Genomic DNA, 25572 nt, shown 5'->3' with positions numbered 1-25572 from the left:
GCTGTCTTTCAGATGAGACGTTAATCCGCGGCCCCGTCTGCTCTCTCAGCGTGGACGTAAAAGATCCCATGGGCATTATTTCGAAGAGGAGCAGGGGAGTTATCCCCGGTGTCCTGGCCAATAATTTATCCCTCAATCAACATAGCAATGTGATAATGGCCCAGATAATTTGTTTGTGGGAGCTTGCTGTGCACAAAAATGGCTGCCACGTTTCTTACATTATAACAGTGACTACACTTCAAAGGTACGTCATTGACTGTAAAGCACTTGGAGACATCCGGTGGTCGGTGAAGAAGGGCGCTATAATAAGATGCAAGTCTTCCTTTTTCCGGTCCCGTCTCCAGCTAATTTAGTAGATGCAGGTTATACTTGAACTACTGATTCCAGACCAAGATTGGGAGAAGAGTGTCACACTTCGCGATACATTTAATTAAACTCTGGGTAAGTTTAAGAGTGTCTGTTGGACCGCCAGGTAACTTTTTAAACTTACATCGAGTTATACTTCATTTGGTATCAAACCTAAATGGAGAGAGACTGTCGCCACCAGGGACAATTTCACATCACTCCTCTCGAGTTGGGTTGGGAAAACAGACCAGAGTTATAATTCAACTTCAGCATGGTTTATACTTCAAATTCAGGATCCTTGTGAATTAGAAATGCAAACATTGAAATATAAATAGAAGCTAAGTGGGCATGATATCCTTTTATTTTCTGTTCAAGGCAGGGGATCTATTCAGACATTGGACAATGAACTGCCTCCTGGACACGCGTGAGCATTCAAGGATACTTTCTCTCTGATTCACATAATGGGTAGTACAAACACAACTCCTTGCCCCTATTTGCTCCTTATATTCATGTCAAGAGAAGCAAAAGTACAAGCAGGTTCCATGAAAAAATCAAGAATCTTGGGTTGGGACAGAAGTTAGGGAATGGGCAATAAATGTTGGCCTTGACAATGACACCCACATCCCAGGAACAAATAAAAAAAAAAAGTTAGGAGGTAGACAATTGCCATGTTGATATGCTATTGGAGATGTACCTGCAGAGTCTGCCAACATTTAGAGCGATGGAACTCTGCAAAAGGTACAAGAGTATCCTAAACTTTCTAAAAATTCACTGGCCCCCAAAATTCAGGGTGTCCCTCTCGGCTGACACGACGGAGTGAAATTCCGGGCTGCCCCACGTCCATGGATGTGGATCCCATCCCAAACTGCAGGGATGGTGGCATGAACATAAAATCAGGGCAAGGCACGCTGCACCTGCAAGGTGTGTCAGAAGGGCAACAACAGCCAGCGGGGAAAAATTGGATAGTGCAGGTCATGAACATAGGAACAAGGAGTAAAACCATTCAGCCCCCCGGAGCCCGTTCTCTGCCATTTTTTTAATTTGTATATGGGATGTGAGGCATCGCTGACAAGGTCAGCATTTATTTCCCATCCCTAATTGCCCCTCGAGAAAGTGGTGGTGAGCCGCCTCCTTGAAACCGCTGTGTGGTGAAGGTACTCCCACAGGGCTCGTTAGGGAAGGAGCTTCCAGGATTTCTGACACCAGCGACAATGAAAGGAATCAGCGATTTACTTCTAAGTCAGAGATGGTGTGTGACTTGGAGGTGATGGGTGTTCCCATGTGCCTGCTGCCCTTGTCCTTCTAGGTGGAAGAAGGTCGCGGGTTTGGGAGGTGCTGCTCCAAAGAAGAGCTTGGCGAGTTGCTGCAGTGCATCTTGTAGATGGTACACACTGCAGCCACGGTACGCGGGGTGGTGGAGGGAGTGAATGTTTAAGGTGGTGGATGGGGTGCCACTCAAGCAGGGCTGCTTGGTCCTGGATTGGTGTCGAGCTCTCGAGTGTTGTTGGAGCTGCAACTCATCCAGGCAAGTGGAGAGTATTCCATCACACTCCTTACTTGTGCCTTGTAAATGGTGAAAAAGCGCTTTGGGGAGTCAGGAAAAAAAAAAAATCAAAATCAACTTTTATTGTCATCGTTAGTGCACAAGTGCAGTACAACGAAATGTAGGCTTGCGGCTCCCAGAGAGTGTACATTTAGATTAAGACATTTAAACAATTCAACATACATTTGGCTTGTAATACATTAACATAAACATAACCATAATAAAGTGCCATTGGCAGATGTGCAGGCTTTAGAGTTTATTTGTGGAGTTCAGTAAGGATGACAGCCCTGGGAAAGAAGCTGTTCCTAAATCTGGTCGTACGGGTGCGAATGCATCTGTAGCATCTCCCAGATGGCAGGAGGGCGAACAGACGGTGGGCTGGGGTGGGTAGGGTCTTTTGATGATGGACCGTGACCTCCGTAGACAGCGTTTCTGGTATATGTGCTCTATTGGTCGGTAGCCGGGTGCCGGTAATGCGTTGGGCAGTTTTGACTACCCGCTGCAGGGCTTTCCCGGTCATAGTAGCTACAGCTGCCATACCATACTGTGATACAGTTCATCAGGATGCTCTCTATTGTGCAGCGGTAAAAGTTAGAGAGGATCAGGGGTGACAGGTTACATCCCTTCAGCCTCCTTAGGAAATATAGGCGCTGCTCTGGGCCCTTCTTCACCAGAGAGGAGGTATTGAGGGACCAGGAGAGGTCCTCCGTGATGTGGACTCCGAGGAACTTAAAGCTGTCCACACCCTTTCCACCACAGCTCCCATTGATGTGGATGGGGGGTGTGACTTCCGCCTTTAGACTTCCTGAAGTCCACAATGATTTCTTTGGTTTTCTTGATGTTAAGGGCCAGGTAGCAGTATTTGTGCAACACTCGCTGCAGAATACCTAGCCTCTGACCTGCTCTTTTTTGCCACAGTATTTGTGGCTGGTCCAGTTAAGTTTCTGGTCAATGGTGACCCCCAGGATGTTGATGGTGGGGGATTCGGCGATGGTAATACTGTTGAATGTCAAGGGGTGGTGGTCAGACTCTCACTTGTTGGAGATAGTCATTGCCCTGGCACTTGTGTGCGCGCGAATGTTACTTGCCATTTATCAGTCCAAGCCTGAACGTCATCCAGGTCTTGTTGCTCATGCGGGCATGGACTGCTTTATTATCTGAGGAGTTGTGAATGGCGCTGAACACTGTGCAGTGATCAGCGAACATCCCCCATTTCTGACCTTATTTTGGAGGGTAGGTCATTGGATGAAGCAGCTGAAGATGGTTGGGCCTAGGACACTGCCCTGAGGAACTCCTGCAGCGATGTCCTGGGGCAGCGATGTCCTGGGGCTGTGATGATTGACCTTCAACCCACCACAACCATCTCCCTTTGTGCTAGGTATGACTCCAGCCAGTGGAGAGTTCTCCCCCCACCCCCCACCACACCCACCCCCCCCTCCCCCTCCCTCTCCCCACCCTCCCTCTCCCCACCCCCCCCCTCCCCTCCCACCCCCTCCCCCACCCACTCCCCTCCCCACCCCACCCCTCCCCTCACCCCTCCCTCACCCACCCCTCCCCCTCACCCCCTCCCCACCCCCCCCTCCCCCACCCCACCCCTCCCCACCCCCTCACCCCTCCCCACCCCCCCCCCCCCCCCCCCTCCCCTCCCCAACCCCCCCCCACCCACCACCACAATGACTGGATGTGGCAGGACTGCAGAGCTTTGATCTGATCCGTTGATTGTGGATTGCTTAAACCCTGTCTATAGCATGCTGCTTCTGCTGCTTTTTAGCATGCATGTAGTCCTGTGTTGCAGCTTCCCCAGGTTGGCACCCTCATTTTTAGGTACGCCTGGTGCTGCTCCTGGCACACTCTTCTACACTCCTTATTGAACCAGGGTTGGTCCCCCCTGGCTTGATGGTAATGGTAGAGTGAGGGATATGCTGGGACATGAGGTTACAGATTGTGGTGGAATACAATTCTGCTGCTGCTGCCCCACAGCACCTCATGGATGCACAGTTGTGAGCTACTAGATCTGTTCTGAATCTATCCCACTTAGCACGATGGAGTGTCCTCGGTGTGCAGACGGGACAGTTTATGTCATCTCTCCTCATAATTTAATCTTTGGAACCCTGGCAACATTCTAGTGAATCTGTGCTGCACTCCTTCCAAGGCCAATCTATCCTTTCCAAGGTGTGGTGCCCAGAACTGTACCCAGTACTCCAGATGGTCTATCCAGGGTTTTGTATAGCTGTAGCAAAACTTGCTCCCCTTTATATTCTATCCATCTAGATATAAAGGCTAATTGTGCATGACTACAACATTTGTGATCTGTGTACATGGCCCACTAGGACCTCCACTGTTCCTAGCTTGTCACTATTTAAATAATACTTGGGTTTATCCTTTTTTGGTCCATGAAGTGGTGGAGCAGCAGCACCCTTCAGGAATTAAGGGGTTAACAATGCAGCTTGCACACTAGAAACGATTGAGACAGTGACTGGCAGAGATCAGACATGTTGACCACAAAGTTTCGATGCTTTTGTAAGATTAGATGAAATTAGCTCAGAAACACCAACCACAAACTATGGAAGTGAAACCATACGGGGCACAGCAAGACAGAAATGCAGACATGTGGTTTTACTAAAGGTCACAAAATATAATAGCAGGCGAGATCATAAAGATCATGTGTGACAATAAAATATAGGTGAAAGATTGTGACACGCGAGATAGGGAATTACCCAAACAGCAACTGTGCACACAGGCCTTAAGCCAATTAAAACAGTGTAACGGAATATGCACGAGGATACCACAACTTTTGAACGCATAAATATATAACGCTTACTGTATAATTTCGGAGAAGTCTGCTGGTGCGCCAGTTAAAGATTATCTCCCCCACCGGTGCAATAAAGACCATTTGACTATCGATCTAAAAACCTTGTGTCAAGTGTTGGTTTAAAATACTCCAACAGTCCAAAATGGATGACCTCACGCTTAATTGTGTTGAAATCCATCTGCCACAGTTTTGCCCACTCACTTAATCTATCAATGTCCCTTATGGCATTTACGGTAGTCTAGTAGTGAGGTGACTGGACTCATAATCCAGAGGATGGACTAATAATCCAGGGAATGAGAGTTCAAAAGCCATCATGGCAGTTTGAAAATTTGAATTCAGTTTTAATACCCTGGAAATAAAAAGCAGGTAGCAATAAAAGTGACCACAAGGCTATTTAGTTATTTCTTGTGTCAGCCGTGGCTCAGTGGGTAGCATTCTCGCCTCTGAATCATAAGGTTGTGTGTTCAAGTCCTATTCTAGAGATACGAGCACAAAAAGCTAGGCTGAAGCTCCACTGCAGTACAGAGGGAGTGCTGCACTGTCGGAGGTGCCGTCTTTCGGATGAGATGTTAAACCGAGGCCCCGTCTGCTCTCTCAGGTGGATGTAAAAGATCCCGTGGTACTATTTCAAAGAAGAGCAGGGCAGTGTCCTGGCTAATATTTATCCCTCAATCAACATCACTAAGACAGATTATTTGGTCATTATCACATTGGTGTTTCTGGGACCTTGCTGTGCGCAAATTGGCTGCTGCATTTCCTACAGTACAACAGTGACTACAATTCAAAGCGCTTTGGGACATCCTGAGGCCGTACATGATGCTATATAAATGCAAATATTTTTTTCTCTTTATAATGTTATGCTCTCATCTACACTACTTACTATGCCACCTATCTTTGTGTCCGACAAACTTGGATATATGGCTCTCTATTATGTTATACAAGCCATTAATTAATAAATATATAGTGAATAGCTGATACCCCAGCACAGATCCTTGTGGGACATCACTAGTCACTTCCTTCCAATTCAAGTACATACCCATTATCCCTACTGTCTTCTGCCGCCTAACCAGGTCAATAATTTGCCTTCAATTCCATGAGCTTTAATTTTAGCTAACAGTCTCTTATGCGGAACCTTATCAAATGCCTTCTGGATGCCCATATAAACCTCATCCATAGACGTTCCCTTGTCTACTACTTTAGTTACTTCCTTAAAAAATTCAATTAGCCTCGTTAAACATAACCTAACCTTTACAAATCCATGTTGGCTCTCGCTAATCAGCTCAAATTTCTTCAAGTGCTCAGTCACTTTGTCCTTAATTACAGATTCCAATAACTTCTCTAACAGATATTAGACTAACAGGTCCATAAAATTTCCTGGTTTCTCTCGCACACTTTTCTTAAACAATGGAGTTATATTTGCAATTTTCCAATCTTAAATGGACAATTCCTGAATCGAAAGCTTTGGAAGATTATGGTTAAAGCATCTGCAATTTCATCAACTACTTCCTTTAAAACCCGGGGGTGGAAACCATCAGGTGCTGGAGATTTATCAATCTTTAGTGCCTTTATTTTTTCTAATATTGTTTTCTTGCTTACTTTAACTTTAGTGAGTTCCAGTCCTTGATTCATTATAAATTTCCCTGGAATGTCAGGTGTATCATTGTAAGAATTCACAATAATTTACAGTTCTGAAGATCAATTTCTTTTGATTAAAGAATCCCTGGGCGATGTGCTTTTAAATTTCCAGGGATAAAAATGGCTGTCACCACATGGCCGAAGACAAAGAGGCTTGGAATGCAGCTTTCTGTGTCTGGAAGTAAGGTTCAATGAAGACACAGGACAATGCTTTGTTTACAAAGCAATCGAATGCTATTAGCAGTTGTTTGTATATCGAGTGGATACATCTAAACTGCAGAAGAGACTTTTGTATCTTGAATGGGATCCGTTTAAGAATTGAATGGGTCTAAATCACCTAGCATGCTGGACAATAGAGCAGTTGTATTTCCCTTTTGTTTCAGCCCAGGGAGCTCCGGAAGACACATTAACCCAGTCCAACCACTCTGAGTTAGCCAATCACAGCTTTCTCTTGTGTATTGGACCCTTTGGGTGGGGAATTTTGCACACAGCCCTTGCAAGGGAGAACGGCAGGGGCCTCACCAGGTATAAAGATAGCTGCTGAGAAGCTCTCGCTCTCTACTTCCTGGGACCACAGGTGAGCCTCTCTCTCTCTCTCTCTCTCTCTCTCTCTCTCTCACTTCGCTGGACCACATGTGAGCGGAGTTTCTGACTCCTCAGCAAAGCAACCTAGTTAAGGAGTTTGGGGGATGGTAATTTAAGGGGACATTGCTAAGATTGTTTAACCAACATTGTAGTCACTTACCCCTCGTTTTTGCCGTCTGCCTTACCCCATTTTAAGCAATTTTACTGTAATTACTGTGTTCGTGTGGGATAGTTTGATATTTTGATTATAGTTTCTTTTAGTTAATCAAACTTGATTTTTTTCTCTCATCCAAACCACGTGTCTGTTTTAATATCAATAATTATAAGCCCTGCAGTCAGAACTGGAAGGTGGGGTAGCGATTCGAAACCGCTGTTTTAAAATTGTTTTTATTGGAATTGGTCCGAGTGCAGGCAAAGGCTGCAAGACCAGGAAAATTACTTTAAACCAGTTTAAAGAAGCCCCAAACCCTTACATCATCCTCTTCCTCTACTGTGAAGACTGACACAAAGTATATATTCAACAAGTCAGCCATTTCCTTATTTTCTTTTGCAATATTACCCTCATCTTTTTTTAAAGGGCCCACATTACTCTTAACTACCCTTTTCACAATTGTAAAAACTGGTGTTAATCTTGATATCCCTCGCAAGTTTTGTTTCAGATTCCTTTTTGCAGCTCTTACAATCTTTTTTGTCTTCCTTTGTTGTTCTTTATAACTCTCCCAGTCCCCTGGATCTACACTATTCTTTGCACGTTTGCATGCTCTTTCCTTCAATTTTGGGTTATCTTTCACCCCTTTTGTCAATGATGGCTGTTTTATTTGCTAAGTAGCGCTCTTGCCCCTTGAGTATACACTGGTCCGGTATTGAGCCAAATTCTTTTTTGAACACTTTCCACCGTTCATCTGTAGTTTTTCCCCAGTAGCAGTTTTGACAAGTTTGCTGTCGTCAGTCTCGGTCTTATCCCATTAAAGTTAGCCTTACCAAAAATCTGGAATCTTAGTAACTGTTCTCCTTCTCAAACCCAACATTGAATTTGATCAGTTAGATAAATGTTCCCTTCCTGTTAGATTATTAACCAAGTCTAGCTTATTATACATTGCTAAATCTAGTATGACCTGCTCTCTTGTTGGTTCTAGAACATATTGCTCCAGAAAACTATCTTGAATGCACTCAAGAAATTCACTACCTTTCGGACTTGAGCTACTCTGCTCTTCCCAATCTAAGAAAATTCAAGTCTCCCATTAAAACAACTCTGCTTTTACTGCAAGCCTCTCTAATCTCTGAATTAATACATTCTGCCACTTCATTGTTGCTATCAGGAGGCCTGTAGACAACTCCCATTAGAGTTTTAAGTCCTCTTATTCCTCAATTCTAACCATAGAAACATAGAAGCTAGGAGCAGGAGTAGGCCATTCGGCCCTTCGAGCCTGCTCCGCCATTCAATGCGATCATGGCTGATCATCCAAATTCAGTACCTTGTCCCTGCTTTCTCCCCATATCCCTTGATCCCTTTAGCACTCCTTCTTGAATATATTTAATGAATTGGCCTCTACTGCCTTCTGTGGTAGAGAATTTCACAGGTTCACCACTCTCTGGGTGAAGAAATTCCTCCTCATCTCTGCCCTAGATGGCTTACCCCTTATCCTTAGACTGAGCCCTGGTTCTGGACTCCCCGACCATCAGGAACATCCTTCCTGCATCTAGTCTGTCTAGTCCTGTTAGAATTTTATAAGTTTCAATGAGATCCCCTCTCATTCTTCTAAACTCCAGCGAGTATAAGCCCAATCGACCCAATCTCTCCTCATACGTCATTCCTGCCATCCCAGGTATCAGCCTGGTGAATCTTCGCTGCACTTCTTCCATGGCAAGAACATCCTTCCTCAGATAAGGCGACCAAGACTGCACACAATACTCGGGTGGTCTCACCAAGGCCATGTACAACTGCAGCAAGACATCCTTGTTCCTGTACTCAAATCCTCTCGCTACGAAGGCCAACATACCATTTGCCTTCTTAACCGCCTGCTGCACCTGCATGCTTACCTTCAGCGACTGGTGCACAAGGACGCCCAGGTCTCGTTGCACTTCCCCTTCTCCCAATCTATTGTCCATAGTCTCTGCTTCTGTTTTCCTTTACTTATATCCTCTCTTACTAATGTTATAATAGTATCTTTAATCAATAAGGCTATCCCTCCTCCTCTTCCAGTTTCCTTACAGAATCATAGAATGGTTACAGCACAGAAGGAGGCCATTCGGCCCGTCGAGCCTGTGCCGGCTCTCTGCAAGAGCACTTCAGCTACTCCCACTCACCCACCCTTTCCCCATAACCCTGCAAATTTTCTTCTTCAGGTACTTATCCAATTCCCTTTTGAAAGCCACGACTGAGTCTGCCTCCACCACTCTTTCAGGCAGCACAGTCCAGATCATAACCACTCACTGTGTAAAAAAGTTTTTCCTCATGTTGCCTTTGATTCTTTTGCCAATCAGCTTGAATCTGTGTCCCCTGGTTCTCGACCCGTCCGCCAATGGGAACAGTATTTCTCTATCTACTCTGTCTAGGCCCCTCATGATTTTGAACACCTCTATTAAATCTCCTCTTAACCTTCTCTGCTCTAAGGAGAACAACCCCAGCTTCTCTAGTCTATCCACGTAACTGAAGTCCCTCATCCCTGGAATCATTCTCATAAATCTTTTCTGCACCCTCTCTAAAACCTTCACATCCTTCCTAAATTGCAGTGCCCAGAATTGGACACAATACTCCAGTTGAGGCCGAACCAGTGTTTTATAAAAGTTCATCACAACTTCCTTGCTTTTGTACTCTATGGCTCGATTTATGAAGCCCAGTATCCTGTATGCGTTTTTAACCACTTTCTCAACCTGCCCTGCACATATACCTCCAGGTCTCTCTGTTCATGCACCCACTTTAGGATTGTACCCTTTAATTTATAGTTCCTCTCCTCGTTATTCCTATCAAAATGTATCACTTTGCACTTCTCTGCGTTAAATTTCATCTGCCATGTGTCCGCCCATTTCACCAGCCTGTATGTCTTCTTGAAGTCTATCACTATCCTCCTCACTGTTCACTATACTTCAAGTTTTGTGTCATCTGCAAATTTTGAAATGGTGCCCTATACTCCCAAGTCCAAGTCATTAATATATAGCAAGAAAAGCAGTGGTACTAGTATCGACCCCTGGGGAACACCACTGTATACCTGCCTAAGTCCAAAAAACTACCGTTCACCAATACTCTGATTCTTGTCACTTAGCCAATTTCGTATCCATGCTGCCACTGTCCCTTTTATTTCATGAGCTTCAACTTTGCTGGTAAGCCTATTATGTGGCACTTTATCAAATGCCTTTTGGAAGTCCATATACACCACGTCAACCGCATTGCCCTCATCAACCATCTCTTTTACCTCATCAAAAAACTCGATGTTAGTTAAACACAATTTGCCTTTAACAAATCCCTGCTGGCTTTCCATAATTAATACACGCTTGTCCAAGTGACTGTTAACTTTGTCCCTGATTATCGTTTCCAAAAGCTTCCCCACTACCGAGGTTAAACCGATTGGCCTGTAGTTGCTGGGTTTATCCTTATACCCTTTTTTGAACAAGGGTGTAACATTTGCAATTCTCCAGTCCTCTGGCACTGGCCCCGTATCCAAGGAGGATTGGAGTATTATGGCCAGTACCTCCGCGATTTCCTCCTTAACCTCCCTCAGCATCCTAGGATGCATCCCATCTGGTCCTCGTGACTTATCAAGTTCAGACAGCCTTTCTAGTAGCTCCTCTATCAATTTTTATCTCATCCAGTAACTCCACTACCTCCTCTTTCACTATGACTTTGGCAGCAGCTTCTTCCTTGGTGAAGACAGATGTAAAGTACTCATTTAATGCCTCAACCATGCCCTCTGCCTCCATGCATAGGTCTCCTTTTTGGTCCCTAATCAGCTCCAACCCTCCACTGACTACCTGTTTATTATTTATATGCCTAGGGAAGACTTTTGAATTTCCTTTTATATGTTAGCTGCCAATCTATTTTCATACTCTCTCTTTGCCCCTCTTATTTTCTTTGTCACTTCCCCTCTGAACTTTCTATATTCAGTCTGATTCTCACTTGTATTCTCAACCTGACATCGGTCATACACACCTTTTCTGCTTCATCTTACTCTCTATCTCTTTCGTCATCCAGATCCATTCTAAACCCACTGAAATTTGCCTTCCTCCAATTAAATATTTTTACACTAGATTGCTCCTGTCCTTTTCCATAGCTAATCTAAACCTTGATACTATGATCACTGTTCCCTAAATGTTCCCCTACTTGCTCCACCTCATTCCCCAGAACCAGATCCAGTAATGCCTCCTTCCTTGTTGGGCTGGAAACGTACTGATCAAGAAAGTTCTCCTGAACACACTTCAGAAATTCTTCCCCAGCTCTGCCCTTTACACTAATATTATCTCAGTCTATATTAGGATAATTGAAGTCCCCCATTATTACTACTCTATAGTTCTTGCACCTCTCTAATTTAGAACCTGGAATATTTAACTCCCAATCATGACCAGCTTGCAGCCATATCTCTGTAATGGTCACGTCATACTCTCCAAGCTGTATTTGAGCCTCTAATTCACTGAATTTATTTCTTATACTCTGTGTGTTAGTATATCAAACTCTTATTTGGGCAAGAGACCCTAACCTGTCCTTCTGCCCTGATGCTGTCTTTCTCACATTGCTTAACTTAACACGGTTCTTATTTGTCACTCCCGCTGAAACTACTTCAGTTTAGTTCTGACGAAAGGTCATCGACCTGAAACGTTAACTCGGTTTCTCTCTCCACCGATGCTGCCTGGCCTGCTGAGTTTTTCCAGCATTTCCTGTTGTTATTTTGGATTTCCAGCATCCGCAGTATTTTGCTATCGTATCAGTTATTTTAGTATTCCCTTCACCTGGTGTATCTGCATCACTGTTTGTGACCTGAACCCAGCTCTAATCCCTTCATCTTTAAACTATTATTTTTACTATTGTTTCTGACCGAGCCCTCCCCCACCCCATTTATTAAAGTCCTTTTTACCATCCTATTTATCCTTTCTGCTCAGGATCTTGGTCCCAGCCCAGTTCAGGTGCAGCCCATCCCAATGGTACAGCTCCCTCCTGTTCCAGTACTGGTACCAGTATCCAATGAAATGGGAATGGAATCCCTCTTTCCCACAACGCTCCTTTAGCCAGTTGTTCATCTTTCTGATCTGTTTGTCCCTATATCAATTTGAACATGGCTCAGATTACCACCCTCAAGGTCCTGCTTTGTAATTTAGCTCTTAACCCCGGATACTGCCTTTGCAGGAACTCCTGCCTACTTTTTCCCCTAAGTCGTTGGTGGACCACAACAATTGGATCCTCCCCGTCCCTTCCCAGAAACCTCTTCATTCACTTCGAGATGTCCTTTACCCCGGCATCAGGTAGGCAACATACCATTGGGACTCTCGATCCTGACTGCAAAGATCTATCTATCCTTATAATGATCAAATGCACCCTACGACATTATGCTTTCGCTCCTCCTCCCCTTGGACTGCCTCCTGGTCCACTGTGCGATGGTTAGCATTCTGGCCACCTTCCCTGCAGCCTTCATTCTTATCCTCACAAGTAGCAAGTACCTCGTACCCGTTGGATAGGACCAGTGTCTGCAGGACCTCATTCTCTACCTCTCCTAGGTTCCCCCTACTCTGTTGTGTTGATTGACAATCACACACTCCCCTTCCTGTGCCTGTGGTTTTCTCCGAGGTGTCACTGTACTTTGGAGTAAACTATCCAGAAATTCTTCCCCCTCCCTTATGTGTCTCTAACTTGTACTCCAGCTCAATAGTGCCTCAAAGCAGAGACATTTTCTACAGGAGTAATCCTAACATAAGCAATAGGAGCAGGAGTAGGCCATTCAGTCCTTCGATTCTGCTCACTATTCAGTAAGATCATGGCTGATCTTCTACCTCAACTTCACCTTTCTGCACTATCCCCATATCCCTTGGTTCCCTTAGTATCCAAAAATCTATCGCTTTCTGTCTTGAATATACTCAACAACTGAGCATCCACACCCCTCTGGGGTAGATAATTCCAAAGATTCACAACCCTTTGAGTGAAGAAATGTCTCCTCATCCCAGTCCTAAATGGTCGACACCTTATTCTAGACTCATCAGCTAGGGGAAACAACCTCCCAGTAACTACCCTGTCAAGCCCCTTAAGAATTTTATACATTTCAACGAGATCACCTCTCATTCTTCTAAACTCCAGAGAATATAGGCCCATTCTACTCAATCTCTCCTCATTAGGACAATCCCCACATCCCTGGAATCAGTCTAGTGAACCTTCGTTCACTCCCTGAAGGCAAGTAAATCCTTCCTTAGGTAAGATGACCAAAACTGTACACAGCACTCCAGGTGTGTTCTCACCAAGGCCCTATACAATTGCAGCAAGACATCTTTACTCTTATGGTCCAAGCCTTTTATAATAAAGGCCAACATACCATTTGCATCCGGGACAATCTCTGTGTCCACAAACTCCGGCATACTGCAGTCCCAAGACACAACCTGTGCTGCTATTTCTAATATTTATTGTTAGCAGTAATTTATTTCTAGAGCTAGAGAGTCATTTCAGGTCTAGTATTTATTAGTTGGAGCTAATTTGATTTCAAATTAATTAATTAGTCTGTTTATTAATTAACTATTTATGTATACCCAATATTTTAGGTCTATTTGTTTACCCAAGAGATATTATCCAATTAATAATTAAGAAGATCTTAAGTTAGGGCCTCTAATAATGGTTGCTGCTCCAAATGGTGGAACGGAGGCCCAGGAAGGACTGAAGAATAAATAGTGTCCCCATTTTGAAATGCTCCTATGGGTATGATAGGCCACACTTAAAGGTAATTGAACCTTTCTGGGGACTTACCTGCTCTCCTACTAGAATCTTGCACACTTTTTGCAGAGGGTAGAAACTCCTCAGTGTTCTGCTCCAAATTCTTGCTACCCAGCAGGTAATCCCTCCTCTGCCGCCATCACCCCCCCCCCCCCGTTTGTTTACGGATGGAACTGCTGCTGGCTACAAGGTATCCTCTTAATTTTGATGTGGTCTCGTTAAATATTCAATTACTGTACAAATCATTTCTTCCTCCCCCAAAATCTGTATTAATTGGTAGGTTTTCCAGCCAGTGGAAAGGACAGGTGCAGCCGCTGGCTCAAGGGCAACTCCAGAATTGACTGGTTAAGGATCAAGTAGCAAAAATTGACATGGTCAATGCTGGGCAAAGAGTTAAAAATGGACTCTTGCTGTTCTTAGCAGGTTTGAATTTCAAATTCCTTCGGGTCCATGAACTGCCAGTTCGGCAACAGTCAGATAGATGATGGATTCCAGGCCCATCAATTATTAAAGCAATAATACAGGCCAGTTAGAGTCTTCATATTTATAGTAGTGCTCACATTATTTGCAGTTTCTTTTGGCTAGACATAGAAAGGCCATGTATGCGTGACTGACCTAATAGCAAGACAGCAGGTTCCTCGCAGCAGCTACAACACTAATTTTCACACAGAATAATTTGCTATCCCCAAAGATTAGGGTACTATTTAGAAAGAAGGCATCAACCTGGTGCAAAACACCAAGCAGCTGAAGCAAGTCTCCAATAAATCATTTTTCTTTAAGATCCTGAAGAACTAAGGACTGAATCTAACCACTCATTCTCATCACTAATGCTTTACGTGCAAGCATTTTAGCCTTGTACCAGTCACTCAGAGGTTAAAATTCGTAATCTACTTTGAGGCATTAATCATACTATTAAAACCCTTCACCTGCACAATAATTTAAGATTGATGATATGTGAATATTCTGGGGAATCAGGATTTCTACCATTGAATTTCAGGCGCAAATCTAATGAAGTTTCACAGCCAAACCATTTGGCCCCCACAGGTTCTAATAGTGAATGATATGTGCAATAACACAAAATTGCCTAAGGGATGGAGAGTGCAGTCTAGTGAATGCGTCTGTAAAATGGTTTTAAAAAATTTCCAGTAGAAGGTCAACTTATCATCAAACTTATATTGCAAGTGTGGTGTTATCTAGTATTGACACTAACCATTTTCACAATTTTTTCTATATGCAATACTGCCATATTTTCAATCAAAAGCATTGTGGCATTCTAGAAAACCTTGTCAAAGCAGCAGCCTAGGTTTGGAAGAAGGAACATTGTAATCTGAGTTTTGAATCATGACTCAAGAGTAAGCTATAGGCCATCAATCAAACTGCTAATTTCGTAGCAATTCACAATAACAACACAAGCTGCTTTTGCATGTAGGCAAATATTGGTTGTGGAGTAACTTGCGAGTGATTCATTCTAAAATAATAGACCAAGAGGTGTTTTCCGTTCCTGTGTAAATTTGGATCAACATATCTGAACTACTGGTTGAAGAAATTATGTAATTTATATGGATGTCTGGATATTTAATCACTTATGCACACAAGGCAAAGGGTGGCTGACATTTGAAATGCATGTTTGACTTTAATGTATGCAGACTGGCATGATGAGAATCCAGTGATAGGAGATGTCAATTTTATTTTAAAATAGTCAGTTAATTCTCCTGTATTAAAATTAAAATATCACGTCTTTCATCGATAAGCTACATGGAAGTTACAAGAACTTCATGAAATCCAAAGTAAAATCATCTTTAGTCTGAATACACAAAGTAGCCTTCATCTTTTGCACACAGGCCACAGTAGCACGTATTACGATCAATGGGACATTCTTGAAGTTTTAAGTGATGTTTATTTGATTACGATCAAAGCAGTCAAAATTCTAATCCAAACTTGATCCTAAAACCATCCTCACTTGCCTCCCATGCTCCACCCTCCATAAACGCCAACTCACTCAAAATTCCACCACCCACACAATGTCCTCAACCAAGCACTTGTTAAATCACTCCAATCCTCTGCAACCTACATTGGTTCCTTGTCCCCAATGCAGTTTTCAAAATCATCTACAGCCGCACCACCACCACCCACTCTCTCTTCCTCCGCCCCCCCCCCCCCACCCCCTCAACCCCAATCTCTGTGATCACCTTTGTCTTATCCCAAGCCCCAACTCTGGCCTCCTCTGTATTCCCCCTTGCTCCAGGGCAGAACTTCAGCTTTCTAGGCCCAATTCTCTGGATCAGCCTTCCTAAAACTTCTGCCTCTTTTCCCTTCTCCCCAACTTTAAACACCTTCTCAAAGCTGACCTACTCAATCATGCCTTTGGACACATCTCCCAATTCCACCATTTATACTGGTTAATGTTCACTCCTCTGAAGTGCCTTGGGACATTTTTCTACGTGAACAGACTATATAAATGCATGTTTATACTGTTGACAAGTCACCCGGCCCAGATGGGATGCATCCTAGGCTGCTGAGGGAAGCTAGGGTGGAGATAGCAGAAGCTCTGACCACAATCTTAAAATCATCCTTGGATCGGCGAGTGATGCCAGAGGACTGCAAATGTCACACCTCTGTTCAAAAAAGGACTACTGGCTAACTACAGGCTAATCAGTCTGACGTCAGTGGTGGGAAAACTACTAAAGACCATTGTCAAGGACAAAATTAATTCTTACTTGGAGAAGGTTAATAAAAGGGACAGCCAGCACAGATCTGTTAAAGGCAAATCATGTCTGATTAAGTTCTTTGATGAAGTAACAAAGGAGGGTTGATAAAGGTAGTACAGTAGATGTTGTATATATGGACTTTCAAAAGGCATTTGATAAAGTACCTCATAACAGACTTATTCAGAAAATAGAAACACAAAGGGACAGCGGTAATTTTGGAGGCAGAGAGTAGTGGCGAATGGATGCTTTTCTGACTGGAGAGAAGTATGCTGTAGGGTTCCCCCAGGGGTCACCATCAGGACCATTGCTTTTCTGGTTATATATAAATGACATGGACTTGGATATATTAGAACAACTTCAAAGTTTGCAGATGATATAAAACTTGGCAATGTCGTAACTAGTGAGCAGGATAGTATCAGACCTCAGGAGGAAATATACAGACTGGTGAAATGTAATAATGCAGATAAGTGTAAAGTGATCCACTTTGGGACAAACAACGTGGAGATGCAGTATAATCTAAATGTTACTATTTTGAGGGGGGGTTGCAGGAGCAGAGTCACCTGGGGTGCATAGGAACAGGAGTAGGCCATTCAGCCAGTTGAGCCTGCTCCGCCATTCAATGAGATCATGGCTGATCTGCGACCGAACTCCATATACCCATAGTCACAAATCTTTGAAGGTGGCAGGGCAAGTTGATAAGGCGGTTAAGAAAGTGTTTGGAATACCTGGCTTTGTAAATAGGTACATTGAATACAAAAACAAGGAAGTCATGCTAACCCTTTACAAATCACTGGTTAGGCCTCAGCTAGAGTATTGTGCACCATTCTGGGCTTCACACTTTAGGAAGGATGTCAAAGCCTTGGAGAGGGTACAGAGGAGGTTTACCAGGATGATGGACTTCAATTATGTGGAGAGATTGGAGAAGCTGGGATTGTTCTCCTTAGAGCAGAGAAGATTAAGGGGAGACCTAATAGAGGTATTCAAAGTTATGAGGAGTTTTGATAGTAGTAGAGAGAAACAGTTTCCTCTGGCAAGTGGGTCAGTAACCAAAGGTTTTTAAATAATTGGCAAAAGAACTAGAGGGGAAATGAGGAGATTTTTTCACAAGAGGGTTGTTAAGATCTGGAACGTACTACCTGAAGTGTGTGTGGTGGAATCAGATTCCATGGAAACTTTCAAAAGGCAACTGGACATGTACTTGATGAGGACTAATTTGCAGGATTATGGGGAAAAGGCTGGGGCGTGGGACTAAATCGCACAGCTCGTTCAAAACAGCTGACACAGGCACAACGGGCCAAATGGCCTCCTTCTGTGCTGGAAGATTCTATGATTCAAAAAGAAAGCACAAAGTACAATCTACCTTGTTAGGGAATAGCCAAGGCCACTGATGTACAGAAAATGGACGGAATTTGCTTCCCAAAACATGAGTAAAAATCCCCAAAACTCTCAAAAAAGTTAATTTTGACCTATTCAGTCAGTGTACGCCAAAGAATCAAGAAATATTTTTTGTTTTACCTCCCTATGGAGGCGGGATTCAGGTATTGCATATCAGCTGACATTAGTTACAAACCTGCCAATGCATCAGATATTTATGGGGGGGGGGGGGGGGGCGGGCGGAAGGGGACGAGTTATGCACAGGAATCCTGGAAGTCCTGCTGAAAGTAACTAGGACGTATACCAAATTTTGTCAGCAGTATTCACACCAGCCAGCTTGATTGACAGGCTGCCTGCCAGTCAGGTGGGAAAGCCTGCAGCCTTGTGGAGCAGAGAGCAGGTAGGAAGAGAGGGAGGGGGGAGAAGAGAGAGATCATGGTAGGGGATGAAAGAGAGATCGGGCGAGTCAGCAATCGCAGGGAGGGAAGCAGCTAAGTTTCTTGGGCCTAGGGGAAACACTCCAGCTCCTCCTGACCCACAAGCAATGCTATAAATGCAGTTACCTTGTGGATCCAGCCCTTCTTGTCTCCTTTTACCTGCCGGGTTGCCAGAGGCCTGGGAAACCTGGCTGAAATGGGTTTACTTTTTTTTTAAAACACATGTAAAAATGGAGGCACACAACCGCCATAAAAGCTTTTACTGTCCGACCGCCTCCCGAGAGCAGATTGTTCGGCCACCCCCGTCCTGCCTCTGTTAAAATCAGAAATGGGCGGATTGGGGTTGGGTTTGAAATGTTTCAAATTTGAACTTCTCACCTGACCCAAACTCCTCCGTTCTTGGAGGTTAAAATTACCCCATACTTTCCCTTCCTGGATGGCAATTGAAAAAACAAAAACATTCAGTACGGTTGAATGCTAACAATATAGGTTCCCGATATTTAAAAAAGTTCTGAAATTTGCAATGAGGCGAGTGAGATTTTCCATTCCCTGTAACTGCCACATCCCAGGATCAGTGCCACCAATAGAGACCTTCCATTCTAATTTTCACAGTACTGCTGTGCATGAAAATTATTTCAGATGACATGGGAGTACTGATATAGAGCTCTCCATTCCCTGAACTCAACACTGAGCCAAGAATGGAATTAAAATAAAATCACATTTTGCCTTCCCAGAAAAGTCCAGTTACAGTTCATAGAACAAGCATTCGCGAAAGAAAAAAAAATAAATCTACACATTAACTTTTTTTATAAAACATTAGAAAATCGTGTGTGTAAATCAATTAATTTCTTATGTTTTCCTATGGGTATTAATTTAAATGCCTCAGTTTTCAATCCTAGCCCAGCTACATAAGTTATGTATGTACTTCAATCCAGATACTTAAAAAAAGGGAACTACAACCAAGTTATCACTAAACACCAATTTAAAAAAATTACATTTCTCTTCATTAGATATTTCTGTTCTTTAGACATTTACCGTTTCACACAAAATGAGTTGTAAAATGCTGGGTATCTGGTTTTTAAAATAAGACTTCTATCTACTAGTAGTACACAAAACAGGTCAGTATATTACAGAATAAGCCAGGCAAGCTGACCCCTGCTCTTACCCATTTCAGGGGGAAGCACGGTTAGTCGATTTCCTTGAATATGAAGCTCCTTCAACTGAGACAAGTCCCCAATCTCCTTTGGCAGCGATATGAGGTCATTGTCCCTTAGGCTGATCTGAAAATGCAGAGCTATTAGACCAATGCAGATTTCAAATGAAATAGATCACAAACAATTTTTAGTTTGCTTCCTCTCACTATCTCAATTTATTACAAGTCTCTGCTGATGAGCAAAGGGTAGTGGCCAGGTGCTGTGGTTTATTCCAGCAAAATAAACCGCAGAGCTGCTCGAATTGACTTCATTCAGACTTACAGGAGCTGCTAAAGTGAATTGATTTTTGAAGAATTTAGATAAATTACTTACTATCTGCAGCTTTGTGAGCTTCGCAATTTCTGGCGGCAGCATTTCAAAATCGTTGTCACTTAGATAGAGTGCACGCAAGGTGGCTGCAAATTAAACAGCAATATATAAACAGTGTGGCATGTAACCAGACCATTGAGGCCCGATCAATAAAAGTAGTCAAACTTGATTAATAGCCTTGGCTTTGCAAAAGCCTCCGATATGCCCAGGGCGCCCAATAATAACAAGCAGGTCAAACTGGTTTATTGTGTTGATGCTTGGGTGAGGAAAGTGACCACATCCTGAAGTATTGACACAATTAACAACTGCAGTAACAACACAGGCTTGCTGCCCCTAAAAAGACAGATGAAAACACAGTTAGCAGCTTGGCCTCCTACAAATCTTTATGGCCTTTGCTACTACAACCTAGTATGAAATATGCAGTAGTCAACTTCTACATGTTTTTTGAATGGATACAGCATGATTTTCATGGAAAGCCACTTAAGGTCTTTATACATTAACCACATTGCTCACTAACTACTTACACAATGTTCTCTAGTTACAAAGTCAATTATACTCCGTTTTCTAGATTCTATCAGGTCTTTATCTGCTGACATAGCCGTGCAAACTTCAGGTGGAACAAATGCTTTGCTTAACAAAAACACCCCAAAAATAAAATTGAATTTGGTCCTAAACACAGATAAATGTTAACGACTACTGCATGTGCATTTTAACAGCTTCTCAAGTCACTACGGGGGCTCGAGGGGGAAATGTCAAAGCTACTTCAAAATCTTTGGAGAGGGGAACGAGCTACTTAGGATTGGCAGCATGTCTCCTCACTATTAAGCCACCACGTACTGTCAAGCAGGATGGTAAGACTCTAAAGAGTCTAAGAAACACACCAATTGAAATGGTTTCATGCTATAATACTATAAATCGCTTTGGACATCCACAGAGCAATCTGTAAACTGGATTTAAGTTCCACTTTTGTTTACTACCATAAAGATAAAATGGTAGGGCAAAAGCCTGATCACCCTTGTACTCATTCCTGCCCAGCTCATGATATTCAGTCTATGCCAATAGACACAAAGATAGGTAGGTTGAGTATGGATCACCAAAGTGAGTTCTCTAATGGCAGCTGAAGAGTAGAAAATGGATACCAGCAATGTTCCCGTTAAGCCGCGCGGCAGTCTGGAGGTCCTGCGCAGGCCGGTCACCGGCTTTTGAATGGAAAACTATGCATGCGTGGAAATTTGAAGGGGCTGCGCACCCAAACAAAAATTTAGAGGGAACATTGGATCCCAATAGGTAAGAAAGGTTATAAAAACCATCCTGAAGCAGACTCTGTTCTGTTGTTGCATTAACATTTATGGATAGAGGAAGATGGCAACTGACTGTACAGCTGGTCAACCAGAGTGAAGAACACTATACTCAGGGTTTCAAAGAAAAGTACCAGCAGCAGAAACTACACCCAGCCATAAACCAGCAAGCACAAGGGATTTCAAATGTGAAGTATGCAGAAGGCACTTCCTAACTCATTAGTTTTTGCAGCGATATACACAAACATGTGGCAACTATCCCCAGTCCACTTTTAAAGTAAGGGGCTATCTAGAATAAGAGTTCTCTATCTAGAAGTCAACCATTAAACAGTTTTTAAATTTCATAATTCTCCTGCCTTGCCCAGAAATTGAAAGTATGAATAAGTTGTGGTTTTGATCAAGAACAGGATTACTCCCCAATGCTAGTGAGTAGAGAAACAGGAAGATAGTGCAGGTGAATGTGTGGCTGGAGAAGTGGTGCAGGGGGAGGGCTTCGGATTCCTAGGGCATTGGGACCAGATCTGGGGCAGGAGGGTCCTGTACAAGCCAGACGGGTTGCACCTGAACAGGGCTGGGACCAATTTCCTCGTGGAGAGGTTAACTAGTGCCGTGGGGGGAGGATTTAAACTAATTTGGCAGGGGGAGGTGTAAGAAAGGGGGAAATCTTCATTTGAGTCTCCCTACTAACTAACGGGACTAAATTAAATAAGTATTATTAGTTATAGTCTTAAGTTTGTATTTTTTTTTTAATGGTGTAACTGATACACAATGCACAATGATGCTTGAATAATCATGTTTTTTAAAACTAGTGTAATATGCCCTGGGTAGACGCGGTTAGATTTTAAAATGGTGCTGGGCCTTGCTTGGCCAAATTAAAAATACAGTCAGCAGCCTTCCTGGCAAACAAACAGCAGAGAGCTAGCCGGAACCAGGATGTAGCAGCAAAGAGGAGCGACGAGGTGCATAGAAAACTAGGAGGGACAAACAGCAACAGAATAAAGAATAGTGTAGAAAGAACAGGAGTTAGATGGAGGACAAAAGCACAAGGCAGACTAGCATGGTGCTGGAATGCAGATGTCTTTATGCGAGGAGTGTTACAAATAAGGTTGATGAGCTACAGGCACAATTTGCCACCTGGAGTTATGACATAGTAGCTATAACAGAGGCTTAAACATGGGCAGGAATGGGAACTAGACATTCTTGGCTACAATGTATTCAAGAGGGATAAGGAACGAAAAAAGGTGAGGGAGGTGGGGGGGGAAGCGTGGCAGTATTGATCAGGGATAATACAGTTCCACAGAGGAAGGATATATTACAGGATACAAAGACTGAATCCATTTGGTTAGAGTTAAGGAACAGAAAAGGAGCGGTTACATTGCTGGGTGTTTAGTATAGACCCCCAAATAGGGAGAAGGAGCTGGAGGAGCAAATCTGTAGGCCAATTTCAGATAAATGTAAAAATAGTAGTAGAGCAGTAATAGTAGGGGACTTCAATTACCCTGCTATAGACTGGGTAATGGGAAAAGGAGGGTGAAGAGTTCCTAAAACTGTACAGGAGAATTTTCTTAATCAGTATGTATCTAGCCCAGTGAGGAAAGAAGCAGTGCTGGATCTAGGTCTGGGAAATGCAGTAGGGCAAGTAGTGTGTGTTTCAGTGGGAGACCATCTGGGTAATAGTGATCATAATATAATTAGGTTTAAAGTAGTTATGGAAAGGGACAAAGAAAAATCAAAGGTGAAAATACCCAACTCAAAGACAGCCAATTTCAATGATTTGAGGAGGGATTTAGCACAGGTGGGCTGGAAACAAAGGGGGAAAAATTCAGTTGCTTTGCGCCTCCCATTAGCGCCCTAAGAGGGCCCGGGCGCGGCGATGTATGCGCTGCTCGCAAAATTGACCAAACATTTTCAGCGGCGCTAAACAATACCGCCACAATCTCCTGCGCCCGCAGATCGTGACGTCAGTCGAGTGTGCAATGCCCCTTAGTGCCCCAGACCGGATATTGAGTGGCGCCCCCTGCCTTACCACCTGCTGCTAGCAATGACAGGTTGAGGGGTGCGTTTTGCAGTCGGGAAGGGACTGGGGGAGCGCTATTTAAAGGCGACCGCTTCCTGCCTTTTTTTGTCGGCAACATTTTTGCACCACGCATTCTGAGAGAGAGAGAGAGAGAGAGAGAGAGAGAGAGAGAGAGAGAGAGAGAGAGAGACTTCTGGAGAGATTCAACGCTGTGTGAAGGAGTTTTGGGTACTGAGCAGCACTTTGCAGGCTCATTTTGATTTGACCTTCCTTGCATCAATTTAGAAGAGACTATGGGGGCTGCACTCTGAGCTCTTTCCCTGGGCCTCTCCATTGTTCTTTCCAGCAGATTTGATGTACAAGTCTCTCCAGGCCAAGATTCAAGCCTGCAATGAGCAGGGTGTGGATGGAGAGCAAGATCGACCCTCCCCTTTAAAGAACTGGCCGGTGCCAGTGTGTCTGTGCTCCATTGCTGACTGACATCACATGAGCTTCGCCAGCACTCTGAGGTAGCGCCTCAAGAGAGGTGTGTAGCGCCTGATTTAGCGCTCCAATCACCTCCAGGGGCGATAGAGGCCAAGTTTGCAGTCGGAGGCGATAATTAGTGCCAGGCGCTAAACTTTGCGCCTGGCCGATAATTGTGCCCCAAATGGGGCGATACCGAATTTCTCCCCCAAAGACTGGACAGGAAAACAGTAAGTGAGCAATAGCAGGCCTTCAAGGCAGAGATGGTTTGGGCACAAAAGAAGAGGATGAAGTTAATGTCGCAGTAGAGGAGGAGGGAGTAGAGATATTGGAGAAGATTTATAAAAAGATAGAAAAGAGGCGCTAACTAGGTTGGCATCACTCTAAGTTGACAAGGCACCCGGTCCAGATGGGATGCACCCTAGGTTGCTGAGAGAAGCAAAAGGTGGAGATAGCAGAAGCTTTGACCACAATCTTCTAATTCTCCTTGGATATGGGAGTGGTGCCAGAAGAATGGAGGACTGCAAATGTTACACCCCATTCAAAAAAAGGGGAAAGGGATAAACCTGGTAACTACAGGCCAGTCAGTCCAACATCAGTGATGAGAATACTACTAGAGACCATGCTCAAGGACAAAATTAACTCTCACTTGGAGAAGCACAGCCTACTAAGGGACAGCCAGCATGGATTTGTTAAAGGCAAAATGTGTCTGAACAAACCAGATTGAGTTCTTTGATGAAGTAACAGAGGGCTGATGAAAGTAGTGCAGTAGAGGTTGTAAATGTGGACTTTCAAAAGGCATTTGATAAAGTATCACATAACAGATATATTTGTAACATAGCACATAAGATCAAAGGGGCAGTGGTAACTTGGGTACAAAATTGGCAAAGGGATTGGAGGCAGAGAGTAGTGGTGAACAATTTTTTTCTGACTGGAGAGAAATATGCAGTGGGGTCCTCCAGGGGTCAGTATTAGGACCATTGCTTTTCTCGTTATATATAAATGATCTGGACTTGGGTATAGGGAGTACAATTGAGTTTGCGGATGATACAAAATTTGGCAACATTAGGACAGAGAGACTGGTGAAATGGCCAGACACAAGGCAGATGCAATTTAATGCAGCCAAGTGTGAAGTGATGCACTTTGTGAGGAACAACATGGAGCAGCAGTATAATCTAAATGCTACTATTTTTGGTGGGGGGGGGGGGGGGGGGAAGGATGCAAGATTAGAGGGACCCAGGGGTGCATATTCACAAATCTTTGGAGGTGGCAGGGCAAGTTGATAAGACAGTTAAGAAAGCGTATAGGATACTTGGTTTTGTAAATAGGGACCTTGAATACAAAAACAAGGAAGTCTGGCTAAATCTTTACCAATCACTGGTTAGGCTGGAGCATTGTGTAGAATTCTGGGCACCACACTTTAGGAAGGAAGGCCTTGGAGAGGGTACAGAGGAGGTTTACCAGGATGATACTAGGGATCAGGAGTTTCAGTTATGTGGAGAGATTGCAGAAGTTGGGATTGTTCTCCTAAGATCGTAGAAGGTTAAGGGGCGACCTAGTAGAGGTGTTTAAAATTATGATAGTAAGTAGGGAGAAACTGTTTCCTCTGGCAAGTGGGTCGGTAACCAGAGGTCATAGATTAAAAATAATTGGCGAAAGGAACTAAAGGGAAATGAGGAGAAATGTATTCAGAGGTTTAAGATCTGGAACGCACTACCTGGAAGGGTGATGGAATCAGATTTCATTGTCCAACTGCCTTTCGAAATTTCCTGTCACTTAAAATGACTAATTTGCAGGGTTATGTGGAAAAAGCTGGGGTGTGGGACTAAATTGGACAACTCTTCCACAGAGCCGGCACATGCATGATGGGTCAAAAGGCCTCCTTCTGTGCAAGATTGTAGAAGTAAATAGTGTGCGATACCAGGGATA

At 43.7% G+C, this 25572-nt stretch overlaps 1 protein-coding gene across 3 annotated transcripts in view; it reads right to left on the bottom strand.

The window, feature by feature from the left end:
• The window catches only part of rsu1 (Ras suppressor protein 1), a 180339-nt gene that overhangs the window by 81038 nt on the left and 73729 nt on the right, over positions 1 to 25572 (bottom strand). For all 3 annotated transcript variants that reach the window (XM_085987873.1, XM_085987874.1, XM_085987875.1), the window contains 2 exons: positions 19867 to 19949; positions 19506 to 19620 (listed from right to left, as the gene is read on the bottom strand). In XM_085987873.1, coding sequence (XP_085843999.1) covers positions 19506 to 19620; positions 19867 to 19949 — 198 coding nt within the window. The remainder of the gene's footprint in view (positions 1 to 19505; positions 19621 to 19866; positions 19950 to 25572) is intronic.

This window comes from Somniosus microcephalus, chromosome 5, assembly GCF_052327205.1.
Source record: "Somniosus microcephalus isolate GS21.2 chromosome 5, FLI_Smic_1.0, whole genome shotgun sequence".
Classification (NCBI taxonomy): Eukaryota; Metazoa; Chordata; class Chondrichthyes; order Squaliformes; family Somniosidae; genus Somniosus; species Somniosus microcephalus.
This window is presented reverse-complemented; position numbering and strand designations above follow the sequence as displayed.